The 13,431-nt window shown below is 40.0% G+C and overlaps 1 protein-coding gene across 1 annotated transcript in view; it reads left to right on the top strand.

The window, feature by feature from the left end:
• Positions 1-13,431, top strand: part of LOC133533661 (hemicentin-2-like) — a 98,099-nt gene that overhangs the window by 62,872 nt on the left and 21,796 nt on the right. The window contains exons 8-10 of the mRNA XM_061872687.1: positions 1,008-1,202; positions 2,773-2,947; positions 12,573-12,980. Of these exons, the coding sequence (XP_061728671.1) occupies positions 1,008-1,202; positions 2,773-2,947; positions 12,573-12,980 (778 nt within the window). The remainder of the gene's footprint in view (positions 1-1,007; positions 1,203-2,772; positions 2,948-12,572; positions 12,981-13,431) is intronic.

Genomic DNA, 13,431 nt, shown 5'->3' with positions numbered 1-13,431 from the left:
TTTGCAATTAACCATTCTCCTAATTGAAGCGATATACAGGAACTAGTCAACAATCTTCCGTCTCTTTCATACAATACTGAAGAGAAAGAGTTGGGTACAGTGTTGGCCGAAACGTTAACGCTATTGACCATTAACCATTACAAATTGAACCGTAAACTGTAACCATCCGTTATGGTTTACGCTTCAATTTGTAACAAATTACAAATTGAACCGTAAACTGTAACCATCCGTTATGGTTTACGGTTCAATTTGTAATGGTTGTGGTCAGTTGCAATTAACGTTCGGCCACCGCTGGTTGGGTAGTCGTTTCAATTAGGATAATGTTTTGTGTTCGTTTGCTAAGTTTTGGACACGCTTGAGTATGTGCACTGAACGCACGCGGCGACTTTTTGCAGCGATGATGCGACTTTCTGGCTAATTTTGGTAAAGGGGGTTTTCAATCGGGACATATTTTTAAACCATGACGTTAAAAATATGGCACACATTACCCTGATTAAATCTCTCTAGCCACTCACTTGCTTTTGGTAACTGTAGTTACCAGCTGTCACCCTTATTTTATTATAATAATAGAAGTCACTGAAAAATATGAAGCATGTGAGTGGTTAGTAGCTAGTTCTAACCCCCTTAATGACTTACTTTGAACTACTTGACCAGTCACAGGTAAGAGAGTGTACTATTGGGTGGAGTTGCAGGCGTACATAGGCTACGGAGACTGCTTACCATCAAGCGGGCCGTAGGCTTGTTTGCCACCGACGTAGTATTAAAAAAAACAGACACGTCAACAAAGAATTACTAAAATCAGAGGAATTCAACTGTAACGATACAGTATCGACTTTGCTATACAGAAATTTGTTTAATGATCAAAGACTGGACTGCAAAAAGACGCCGCGTGCAGTTTACCTGAATTTCCATCTTTTTTTATACAAACATTGCCTTAAGGCAGAATTACTTATTTCCTTTGCTAAGACATTTATTAAATCCAAACATTTATCTCGCTCTTGCTTCAGGTGAAAGCCGTAAACACGAAGGGACAGAGCAACTACTCCAACGAGCTGACAGTCACAACCAAGGTTGACAAGATACCCGCGCCAGAGCAGGTCACGTACGAGCCGAGCTCCAGGACCGTGGCGTTCAGCGTCGGGCCCACTTGCTTACCGCTGGTGGGCGTCGCGGAGGCTATGCAGCCTAACCATCATTGGCAGGTGAGTTCCATTGACAAGATACCCACGCCATAGCAGGACATATAAAAGCCGAACTCCAGGACCGTGGCGTTCAACGTCGGGCCTACTTGCTTACCGCTGGTGGGCGTCGCGGAGGCTATGCAGCCTAACCATCATTGGCAGGTGAGTTCCATTGACAAGATACCCACGCCATAGCAGGACATATAAAAGCCGAACTCCAGGACCGTGGCGTTCAGCGTCGGGCCTACTTGCTTACCGCTGGTGGGCGTTGCGGAGGCTATGCAGCCTAACCATCATTGGCAGGTGAGTTCCATTGACAAACAACCTTCCCTAGTCAACGCGAAGGGACAGAGCGACTACTCCAACGTGCAGTTCTTATGGGCCGTGAGGCTCATATATTCAGACACAAATTAATCTTAAATATTTAATTTCTTATCGTGATAATACAACGTATATTAATTGTAAACTCCTTAATCAAATAGCAAAATTTTAACGTAGGCGTAACAAAATTTTGCTCAAAGGCAAGTGACAACATGTATTCAAACTTTCGGTGACATTTTTAACGAACAGTTTTAATTGGCAAAATTCCTTTCTACATCCGAAGCCCAAGGAACTTTTTAATGATATGCCTAGCGAACTCAAACACGCTATCACACTTCATATTATTAATTGAATTGGAAATTAAAATTTGACATTTGATTCCCAATCGCAAAACAAAGTCACTGGAAAATCTATACCTACTCTACTGTAATTATTTAGTAAAATTTTAGTAATATGCTATGAAAGGGTGGGCTCCTTCATAACACAAAAACACATGATAATGTTCAAAATCTTGCATAATATAAAAAAAATATTTATTAGACTGTCATGGGGCAAAAACGTTTGTATTTGTATACGTACTTCGCTCAGACACAGCCTTCTGTGAGTGTACTAATGCAAGAGCTAGAAGCGACGAAAGAGCTTGTATACGATCTTACCTTATAGACGGTCTTCTCCACGTTGCCCTTATTGTGATTTGAATTCTGATAATACTTTGATTTTGAAAAATAAATATTTTTAGATTTTTAATTAAGTCATTGTTTTCGCACTATAATACATAGTGTAACTTGGTGTATTCAAGCAACGCTTAAAATAATCTGGTGCTCCGCCAGAAAAATAAATAAAGTTTTTTGAACCCCCTCTAAGCACCCTGGCAGGCCCTCCAAAGCGCATAACAATAGAGATTCTTATAGTCGTTAAATTTGTAGCTGGCCCTCAACGGCTTATCCATTGTCCATTGTTAACTAAAGTTATTGTGTGGTCCCTATACGGTTACTGAGTGCCGGCGAGTCGAACGCTACCGAACCAGCCTAAAATGTGTCCTCGATATGTAACAAAGGCGCGTTATCGGAGAGCACACCTACACTGGTTTTTTGAGCGTTAGACTAGCCCGCGCTCAGGTGCCCATTAGAATTATTCGACCCTTTTTTTGGCAGGTAGTGGCACGCGCCGTTTTAGTTAACAATAGACAATGGATAAGCCGTTGAGGGCCAGCTACAAATCTAACGACTATACTTATATTGCTAGATCTTAATAGTCCCCGTATTTCCAGGTCCTGGACACAGTACCCCTCCGTCTGTCCGGCGCCGCGTCCACGGCGCAAGAGGCCGTCCTGGAGTCCCCCGCCCCGCGCGGGCCGCGGCCCGACGACCCCAACCCTCGCCTGCGGCTCAAGCTGTGTCTCCAGGTCAACCAGGAGGTCTGCAGCGATTACACTGAGGCTGACAGTGAGTTGTAATATTTTAATTAGAAATAAACAACAACCATGTGTATTATTAAGCTATTTTTATGGTTTATCTAGTGCGCGCGACGTTTCTGCTAGTGCTTGAGAACGGAGATTGGAGACCTTTATGGCTACCACCAGTTTGACACTGATATATTCGCGAGCGTGTGTGTCTATGCCTTCTAACTGACTTTCTATGCCTCCCACTCGTACTCGCATATTAGTGCGGACGAAATGTATACAGTGTGTATTTTTAATATAACCTCGAACTTAAACTAGACGTAGGTTTTAGTGCTATAAAACAATTCTGAAAGATTTTTTTTACTTAGTCATCTCATCACTACCAGAGCATAATTAATTTTTGATTTTTTTTCGAGCGGCAATGTATTTCGTACATCATGATCACTTGTGACAGTTATGACGTCGCGTCATTAATGAGACGTTTTGAGTTAAAACAAAGTAGTGATACATTGCTTGCTGAATTATTTTGTATGACAAAATAAAAGTCGTCCATATTTTATAAAACCTATGAAAGTGTGTTAATGACAGCCTAAACTGTCGTTTGATTATGTGTTCGTATCAAAAATACACGCTGTAGATCGCGGGACTCCTATTTCTGGACAGTTTGCACTTCGTCAAAACACACAGGAACGTCCCAATGCTGGGCAGGCTTGATATAGCCTCCATACTCGCGCATAGCGGGTTGGGAGCTTTACACACTCCTTTGAATTTATGCAGGATATGTGCACTTTGCCCCGCAATTATTTTTTTTCACAGGTCAGCTAAAAAAAAAGTATATATCAAATTTTCCTACATAAGTTCCTAAAAACTCCTTTGTACGTAATAGGATTCGATCCCACATACATTAGTTATAACAAATTAGGTAAGTTTTTGGGCGTCCGCTAGCTGGCGCGGGTGCTCGGAGCGGGCGCACGCACCATTGTAGGTAACAGTGTTGGCCGAACGCTAATTGCAATTTACCAAAAACCATTATAAATTGAACCGTAAAACATAACGGACGGTTACCGTTTACGTCAATGGCCAATAATGGTTAATTGCATTAACATTTCGGCCAACACTAGTAGGTAATCCATATTCCATATAATCTATAATCATGGTAAAACAAACGCTCATACTGTTTTTCGTGAACTCGCTCACCCGCTCCGTGCACCCGCGCCAGCCAGCGGGCGCCCTTACGCTTAGAAATAGTCGTAGAAATAAATTTTTAATGTGTTGTATGCACAAATATTATTCATAGATTCAGTTCATTAATGGAGCTGTCCAACAAAGTGTCACTTAATGCTACTATTTAAATAACCGGCCAAGAGCATGTCGGGCCACGCTCAGTGTAGGGTTCCGTAGTTACTCTTCCGTCACAATAAGCTAAACTGGAGATTAAAGTATAGTAAATTGTTAACCAAGGGATGAAACGGTACCTTTCACCCGAGTTAAACAAATAGGCAAAATTGCATAATCAGTACCTAATTAAAGTAATTCTTTTTACTATGAAGGAAAAACTTTTTGCGATAACTCAAAAACAGCTAAACTGATCATGTCCGCTATATGTTTTATTTAATGTCTTTCTTAAGCTCTACTTCCACGATTTTTTTCATATTTTTTGGACCTATGGTTTAAAAGTTAGAGGGGGGGGGGGACACTTTTTTTTTCTTTCGGAGCGATTATCTCCGAATATATTCACTTTATCAAAAAATGTTTCTTAAAAACCCCTATTAGTTTTGAAAGACCTTTCCAACGATACCCCACACTCTAGGGTTGAAGCGAAAAAAAAATTTCACCCCCACATTACGTGTAGAGGAGGTACCCTAAAAAAAAAATTTTTAGATTTTATTGTATGACTTTGTCGGCTTTATTGATTTATATATCCATGCCAAATTTCAGCTTTCTAGCACTAACGACCACGGAGCAAAGCCTCGGACAGACAGACAGACAGACAGACATGGCGAAACTATAAGGGTTCCTAGTTGACTACGGAACCCTAAAAATGGAGGGTTTCTATTTAATTGCGTGGTTTCAAAATACAGCGCTTTGATGAAAATAATAAACTTGTTATATTTTTAAAGAAGCGGTGGTGGCAGAATGGCTCTGAGGTCCGACTTTCAATCCGGAGGTCGCGTATTCAAATCCTGTTACTTACGTCCAATAAGTTTTTTGTCCACTAGCTTTTCTGTTAAGGAAAACATCATGAGTAAACTTGCATACATCCGCGAAGAAATTCAAAAGGTGCATGTGAAGCCTCCAACCCGCATTGGGCTAGCGTGGGGACTATAGCCTAAGCCCTCTCGCGTATAAGAGGCATGTGCCCAGCAGTGGGATATATATAGGCTCTATATATATATATATATATATATATATATATAGATTATACATTCATTATATTGAGCTACAAAAGCTTCCGTCCGTGACTTTTTCCGCATAGAAGTTTGTACTCGTAAAAAGTTCAACCATCAACCATTTTCACCATTCAGGAATTAAATTTCAACTTTTTATAAAATACGAGGCAAATGAGCAGACATATCGCCTGATGGTAAGCAATTACTGTAATCCATGGACACCTGAACCACCAGAGTTGTAAGATGTAAGACGGTAGTAGGTATAAAATACGCTCGTTTCTCGAAGGTTTGAAGGTCGCAGGTCCGGAAATACCACAGTCGGTTATTCCACAGTTTAGCGTGTTGTATGCAAACACTCGCAGCGTGTTGTATGCGAACAGTCGCAGCGTGTTGTATGCGAACACTCGCAGCGTGTTGTATGCGAACAGTCGCAGCGTGTTGTATGCGAACATTCGCAGCGTGTTGTATGCGAACAGTCGCAGCGTGTTGTATGCGAACACTCGCAGCGTGTTGTATGCGAACAGTCGCAGCGTGTTGTATGCGAACAGTCGCAGCGTGTTGTATGCGAACAGTCGCAGCGTGTTGTATGCGAACACTCGCAGCGTGTTGTATGCGAACAGTCGCAGCGTGTTGTATGCGAACAGTCGCAGCGTGTTGTATGCGAACACTCGCAGCGTGTTGTATGCGAACAGTCGCAGCGTGTTGTATGCGAACAGTCGCAGCGTGTTGTATGCGAACAGTCGCAGCGTGTTGTATGCGAACAGTCGCAGCGTGTTGTATGCGAACAGTCGCAGCGTGTTGTATGCGAACAGTCGCAGCGTGTTGTATGCGAACAGTCGCAGCGTGTTGTATGCGAACAGTCGCAGCGTGTTGTATGCGAACACTCGCAGCGTGTTGTATGCGAACAGTCGCAGCGTGTTGTATGCGAACAGTCGCAGCGTGTTGTATGCGAACAGTCGCAGCGTGTTGTATGCGAACAGTCGCAGCGTGTTGTATGCGAACAGTCGCAGCGTGTTGTATGCGAACACTCGCATGGCATAATTTACAGGAACAATTATATTTCAAACTTTTAAAACTGGACGTTTAGCGCTTGAGAGATTATGTATAATGTTAAAAGCCAGACCAGTTGCTTTTCGGTGAAAGAAAACATCGTGAGGAAACCGGACTAATCCCAACAAGGCCTAGTTTACCCTCTGGGTTGGAAGGTCAGATGGCAGTCGCTCTCGTAAAACTAGTGCCTACGCCAAATCTTGGGGTTAGTCAAGCGGACCCCAGGCTCCTATGAGCCGTGGTAAAATGCCGGGACAACGCGAGGAAGAAGAGCTACCACTAATAGCAAATAACAAAAAATGCATATAAATAGCTACCATTTCTCTAATTCACAAGGCTGAAATTGCGATAACTTATCTCATTAAGAAAGGAATTTCGTCATTGAAAGCGGTACCAGTGGGGTGACACTGGACCTTTCGGGCATTCTCGGTGCCGTTCGACTTACGAGCAATTATTAGGGTTGCCACAACTTGACGTCCCTTTGCCTGCACAACCACAGATAATTACTTGAATGTTGACAACCCTAAATAGCTGAAAGGGATAGTGCCATACATTAGAAAGGCTCTTTACAGACATAGAGAATAGTCATGCATGTCCTTTAAACTACAACCAGTCCGTAGTTTAATATTTTTTGATCAACCGTTCCAGTATCGAACTTATTGTAGTTATTCACTGTATAAAATATTTACCGTTAAACATGGAAATAGCTAAACATTTTATCAGCTGTCAGGTGTGATGTATGTTTACAGCACTTAGCAATATGCATATTACATACCCTCGTGAGCATAGCGGGTGTCCGACCGCCGGCAAGGAAACGATTAGCGATTGATTACTTTCTCGCGCAAGCAGCGTGCGTACATGTTGGTCCCATGTGAATTAAGAGGGAAGAATAGCTTTGGAATCCTAACGAAATCAACGATACTTTTTTATGATTCCATTTCGGGAGAAAGGTTTTTACTATTTAAATCTTAACAGATCACTTTGATTTTGATGTCGATTGCTTCAGCATATTATATTCTAGGTTCGATTTTGAAAAGAAAAACCTATAAACCTAGCTTCTTATTGTGTCAATAACGTATTAAAAAAATTAAGTGAGATCTGGCAAAACCGATTCTTAAACACTGATTTTGAACATTCACCATTTTGACACATTATTAAAACTTAATTATACGCGATGGAGTCTCGTTTTTACAAGCAAGCTTTTTTTTGACTTGCAATGTATGTATGTAAATTGTACTTATGTAATATAACTATTTGTACAGTCAAGGTATTAAATATTGATACGGACAAAGTACCAAAAATATGTATACACGACCTTATTGCCCATACATTAAAGTAGTGTATACATATTTTTGGCACTTTGTCCGTGTCGATATTTAATACCTTGACTGTACGGGCTTGCAAGTTAAAGACTCCCTGCCCAGTTTTCAAAGCTGAAAATTTGCACACATATGTAAGTTGGGTGACAATGCTATATGGGACAGTCAAGTTATTAAAAAAAAATTAAAATTAAAAAATTAAAATTATTTATTAAAGTGATTAATTTTTTTTTATGTACACTTTACCATAATATATAGGCAATAAGGTCGTGTATACATATTTTTGGTACTTTGTCCGTATCGATATTTAATACCTTGACTGTACCATCGAGCTGATCTGATAAAACAACCCAAACTAATAGTGTTTGTGGTTATTAGAATTGTCTCATAACCACATTTAGTATTAGTTGCCTGTGGAATGAAAAGTACAGTCAGCGGTAAAAGCTTGTACCTACCAAATTTTTTTTGACAAAAACTTATTCTATGAGAAAACAGCCGCCCGCGAAAATTGCACGTCACTTCTCGTTGATCACCGCCGGACTGGGGGCCTACCGCTAAAATCGAAGTTCTTCAATTAATATATTTTTTTTTATAATATTTTTTTTTAATAATTTGATAGGAAATTATTACACAAATTGACTAAATCCCACAGTAAGCTCAATAAGGCTTGTGTTGAGGGTACTTAGACAACGATATATATAATATATAAATATTTATAAATACTTAAATACATAGAAAACACCCATGACTCGGGAACAAATATCCATGCTCATCACACAAATACATGCCCTTACCAGGATTTGAACCCGGGACCATCAGCTTCGTAGGCAGGGTCACTACCCACTAGGCCAAACCGGTCGTCATTTTTCTCTTTCCTTCTAGTTACGTCTTAGAGAGAGTAAAAGAGAAAGATCCCCGCAATTTGCGAATTTCGTTTTTCGCGGTAGGCCCCCTGGTAGTTGCCAAGATAGACGTTTTACAACGTATTTTTCGTGGGATTCCCTAAGGTTCCGCTCGCCTTAACTTTGGTTAAGGCGAGATATTCCCAGGATATGTTATCGATATCGTAAAACCATTTGATGATGGTACGCTTTTTATAGTCGAAGTTTTGATACTAAAATATAGAACTGATCATTATATATAGATAGATAAGATAGATAGATAGATAAATCATTTATTTGGCAGCTGCAAAAACACACAATATAAAGTTTAAATCATCATAAAGAACACAAATTATTACAGGAACAAAATAAAAATAGCACAAAAGAAAATTGAGACAACAAAATAGGCATAATTAATAAACAATAAAATAAAATAAAAGTACCTACCTACATACTGTGTGCGTTGCAGCAGGACAAAAGGGTCACGGCTCAGTGATACTCTTCACTCTTTCGAGTAAAGCACTGGTTTTCTGCCGGAACCCAGGTCACAGCAGATGTATAAAATGAGGGTATGTGTGTGTTACATGTTTATAATATATAAGTCGTATGTGATAATAAATATATTGTTAATATGTTTCGTGTGCTGTTGTTTTTCCGATAAATAAATAATACAATAATATAAAATTACTTATAATTTATGATCGACCGCCGACATATATCTTATACCTTTAAACGAGCAATTCTTGTATATATATATAAATATATATATTTCTGTGATCTCGGAAACGGCTCTAACGATTTCGCTGAAATTTGGTATATGGGGGTTTTTGGGGGTATACAATCGATCTAGATTAGTCTTATGTTTGGGAAAACGCGTGTTTTCGAGTTTTCATGCGTTTTTCTTTCGACGCAGAATATGGTCGCTAATTTCTTGTTGCCGGCCGCTGTCCGTCTGGTCCAGCGGGTTAAGACACGGACTGCTAAACGAGTGTTACGGGTTCGAATCTCGCCCGGTGACTAACTTTTGTTTTTTTTTTTTTATATGTTCATATATAATTTTTTAATTTTTATTGTTTTAGACAAGTTTAATTTAGTAAAAAAATGTAGTTAAGATTATCACCTGTAGACCACCATATTACAATAAATAGTTATAACCGAACAAAGCTCGGTCGCCCAGGTACTATTTAAATTATACTCAATACTCAATATTTTATTGCAAATTCACAAAGTGGTTGTACAGGTGGTAAACTTATATGCTAGGTCTTTGTGAACCCTATTGGGCACTGCAATATTATTATTTACAATTCCAAGGTGAGGAGAATTTGTGATTAAGTATCTTATTAACAATAATAATTAGCAAATATACCTATGATAAAATAAAAATAAAATTTATGTCAAAAATACAGACTTCGTGTCAAAGATTTTAATTTCAATTTCATTTGTCATTTATTATTCAGAACATGAACTTATTATATTTATTTAGTAACTAACACACAATCTATAACATCTAAAGTGGGAATAAAAATAATATAAACAAACCACTTTTTCTACATTTATTCCTAATTTCGCACTTTTTGTGGACAGCCATGATTTTATCAAAAGTTTATATACTAAAATTCTTTATTTACATCAATTACTAGATAAATATATGTTAATAATTAATATTTCAATAAAAACAACCACCGTAAAACTTTTACGTTGTACGCCAAATGCTAACAAAATCTGTCATATTTTTTTAACATTATTTGCCATTTCTATTGAACTCCGCTTCATTTCAATAAATGCAACGAGATATAAACAACGAAGACGGGCCAGAAACTAGTTTGTAAATTCAAATTTAAGTTTGAGTTTTGATATTAATTCAATCCCAGATGTTTCTAGAAATAGATCCAGACTTCCGGGCCATTTAGCATTATTCATCTATTATCTATTCTGATTGTACTGGTCTGTTATTGGAGTTATTGGTCGCATAGACAACGATAAATTGTTATTGACAGATATACGAGCTTCCCGGGCGTATATCCTGCTTGCTCAAGTAGAAACAGTAATACGCTCAAAGACCTATATTATGATCGCACACTAGGTAACAGCGTGTGATAATAGCAGTATCTGTCTTTGTCAAATGCGCGGTGTTAAAAGGTGACGGTTGTTTTATGTGGAGAACGCTATCCAACATAAAACAGGGCTATAACCGCGAAAATCGAAGTTCGTCAGTTGCGGGCATTTTTCACTGTCACTCTAAATACGTCTTAGTGAGAGTAAAAGAGAAAATACCCGCAATTTGCGAATATTGGTTTTCGCGGTAGGCCCCCAGGTAACGATGCCGAAGCCTAGCGAGGGCGTCCGCAAGCTACCGCGGGTGCACGCGTCCACGCCAATTAGCGTTGCTCATAATATTTTTTTTACCTGCCCACCCGCTCCGTGCAAACGCGCAACTCAGCGGATGTCCTAAGGAATCTGCTTTGCAAATTTAAATCCAGGTCTTTGAGGGCTAATCTTGTAATAATTTAAGTTTAAAATTACTATACCTATTTAGTCTTATATTCTTCACTACACTTTATTAAACAAAACTTCTCCGCCGCGTCTCTCTGTCTGTCTGTATGTTCGCAGTCTGTATGAACGCATTTTCATGCAATTTTCAAGCATGAATAAAATTCTTGAAGAAGGTTAATGTGTATAATTTGTTAAGGTTTTGTGTAACGCGTGCGGAGCCAGGGCGAGTCGCTAGTATTTATATATGACTATGTTTATCGCCGTCTAGTTCTTATGGAGTAGTAAAGTAGTAGTAAAACACTTTATTGTACAAAAAGAACATAAAACAGGAAAGGACATACATCATTTGTACAAAGGCGAACTTGTCCCTTTGAGGGATCTCTTCCAGTTAACCTTTTGTAGAAGATGTGTAGAAACTAAGTTACGCAGTCGTTAGCATACACGTCAGTGTTAAACTGTACCCCTAGTGTAAATATTTTCGACATCGAAAAGTGACGTACGCGTTTGCGTTAAGTGTCATTTTGTATGAGATTTTTGACTTTCCAAAACGGCCCGCTTGGCGCGCTGTTCAAAAACCCATACAAAATGAGACTTAACGCAAACGCGTACGTCATGTTTCGCTATCGACTAAATTTACACTAGGGGTACTGGTAGCCGTATAGGTCGATTTATGTAAGATTGTCATTATAATATCTATTTATGTTTTATTAACTAACACTGAAAGCGCTGATGGCTTAGCGGTAAGAGCGTGCGACTTGCAATCCGGAGGTCGCGGGTTCAAACCCGGGCTCGTACCAATGAGGTTTTCGGAACTTATGTACGAAATATCATTTGATATTTACCAGTCGCTTTTCGGTGAAGGAAAACATCGTGAGGAAACCGGACTAATCCCAACCAGGCCTAGTTTACCCTCTGGGTTGGAAGGTCAGATGGCAGTCGCTTTCGTAAAAACTAGTACCTACGCCAAATCTTGGGATTAGTTGTCAAGCGGACCCCAGGCTCCCATGAGCCGTGGCAATATGCCGGGACAACGCGAGGAAGAAGAGAAGATGTTTTATTAACTAACACAAACGGGACTTAATCGCGTATTAATCGCCATTTCTACGGCAGAAAAGTGCGGGAAGCCATTGAAATAAAAAAACATTGCCATTTCAATCGGGACGAGGGTTTGGGGATCTCATCCACATGGAATCCAGTCATTATTCATTAGTTTATGTAAGCGAGAACGAATATCGACAGTCGAAAAATCGAATATCGTTAGTGTTGTGTGTCGACAGAGTAACATCCCTAGTGCGCAGAATGTTCAAGTCAATAAACAAGATCAAGTGCGGGTAGTTCGAAAAACTCGCGCGGCTAGAAGATGTTGATGTCAACTTTAGCCAGTCTTCTCCGAGACCACAGGGACAACGCCGTCCTCGAAACGTCGGAGGTAAATTTAAAACTTAATACGCGATTAAGTCCCGTTTGTGTTAGTTAATGATGTGTAAAAATCGTGGAAGTTTAAATCAGTATTTTTTTTTTTTTTCTTTCAACAGTCGGCCCACCCTACATAAAAGAAGCCTCATCATTCAGCACAGCGACCCTCGTCGCCATCCTCATCTCCTGCTTAGTCTTCCTACTCTTCCTAAGTCTACTCTTCGTATTCTGCCGTTGCAAACGCAACGAGAACAAGAAAGAGACCGCCAAAGACTATGAAATGGATTCCATGAGACCGGCAATGGTGACGCCTCAGAACCAGGCGCCTCCGCCTTACTACCCTAGCTCCGGGATGGAGAATAAAGCTCTAGAACATTCTATGGAGCTAGCACTAGCCATGGAGGATTCTAAGAGCGCTGTTTACGCGTCGCAGAGTGGCTATGGTTATCACTTGGCGCCGCATCAGACTATGCCGCATGGGCAGCTGCAGCCGCAGTCGCACCCGCAGAATATGACCAATACTGACTGTAAGTATTTTTAAGCTTAGACTAAATTTAAAAGTGAAAAAATTACTGCCTTAAGTGAGAATTAACTCACGGCCTCTCGATCGATACTCCAGTGCTCTGCCAACTGAGCCACCAAGACCTCATCCATAGCCAGCGAATCTTTCCACCATATGGGTCTAGGGTCCCCTACCGTAGACGTAGCGTAGCGACATCTACCGTAAGAACACACGGTTACCGGAGTTCCCAGTCATATTGGAAATTCGCCAGTGACGATGTGCTACCCATACTTAATTAATTTTAACATGCAGACGCGTCTGCGAACGATGCTATTAAGCTTAGAATGAATTTAAAAGTTGAAAAATTACTGCCTTGGGTGAGACTAGAACTTGCTCAGTTGGCAGAGCGCTGGAGTATCTATCCAGAGGCCGTGAGTTCAAGTCTCACCCAAGGCAGTAATTTTTCCATTTTTTTT

Source organism: Cydia pomonella, unplaced genomic scaffold (assembly GCF_033807575.1).
Source record: "Cydia pomonella isolate Wapato2018A unplaced genomic scaffold, ilCydPomo1 PGA_scaffold_192, whole genome shotgun sequence".
NCBI lineage: Eukaryota > Metazoa > Arthropoda > Insecta > Lepidoptera > Tortricidae > Cydia > Cydia pomonella.
Note: the sequence above shows the minus strand (reverse complement) of the source record. Positions and strands in the feature narration are given on the sequence as shown.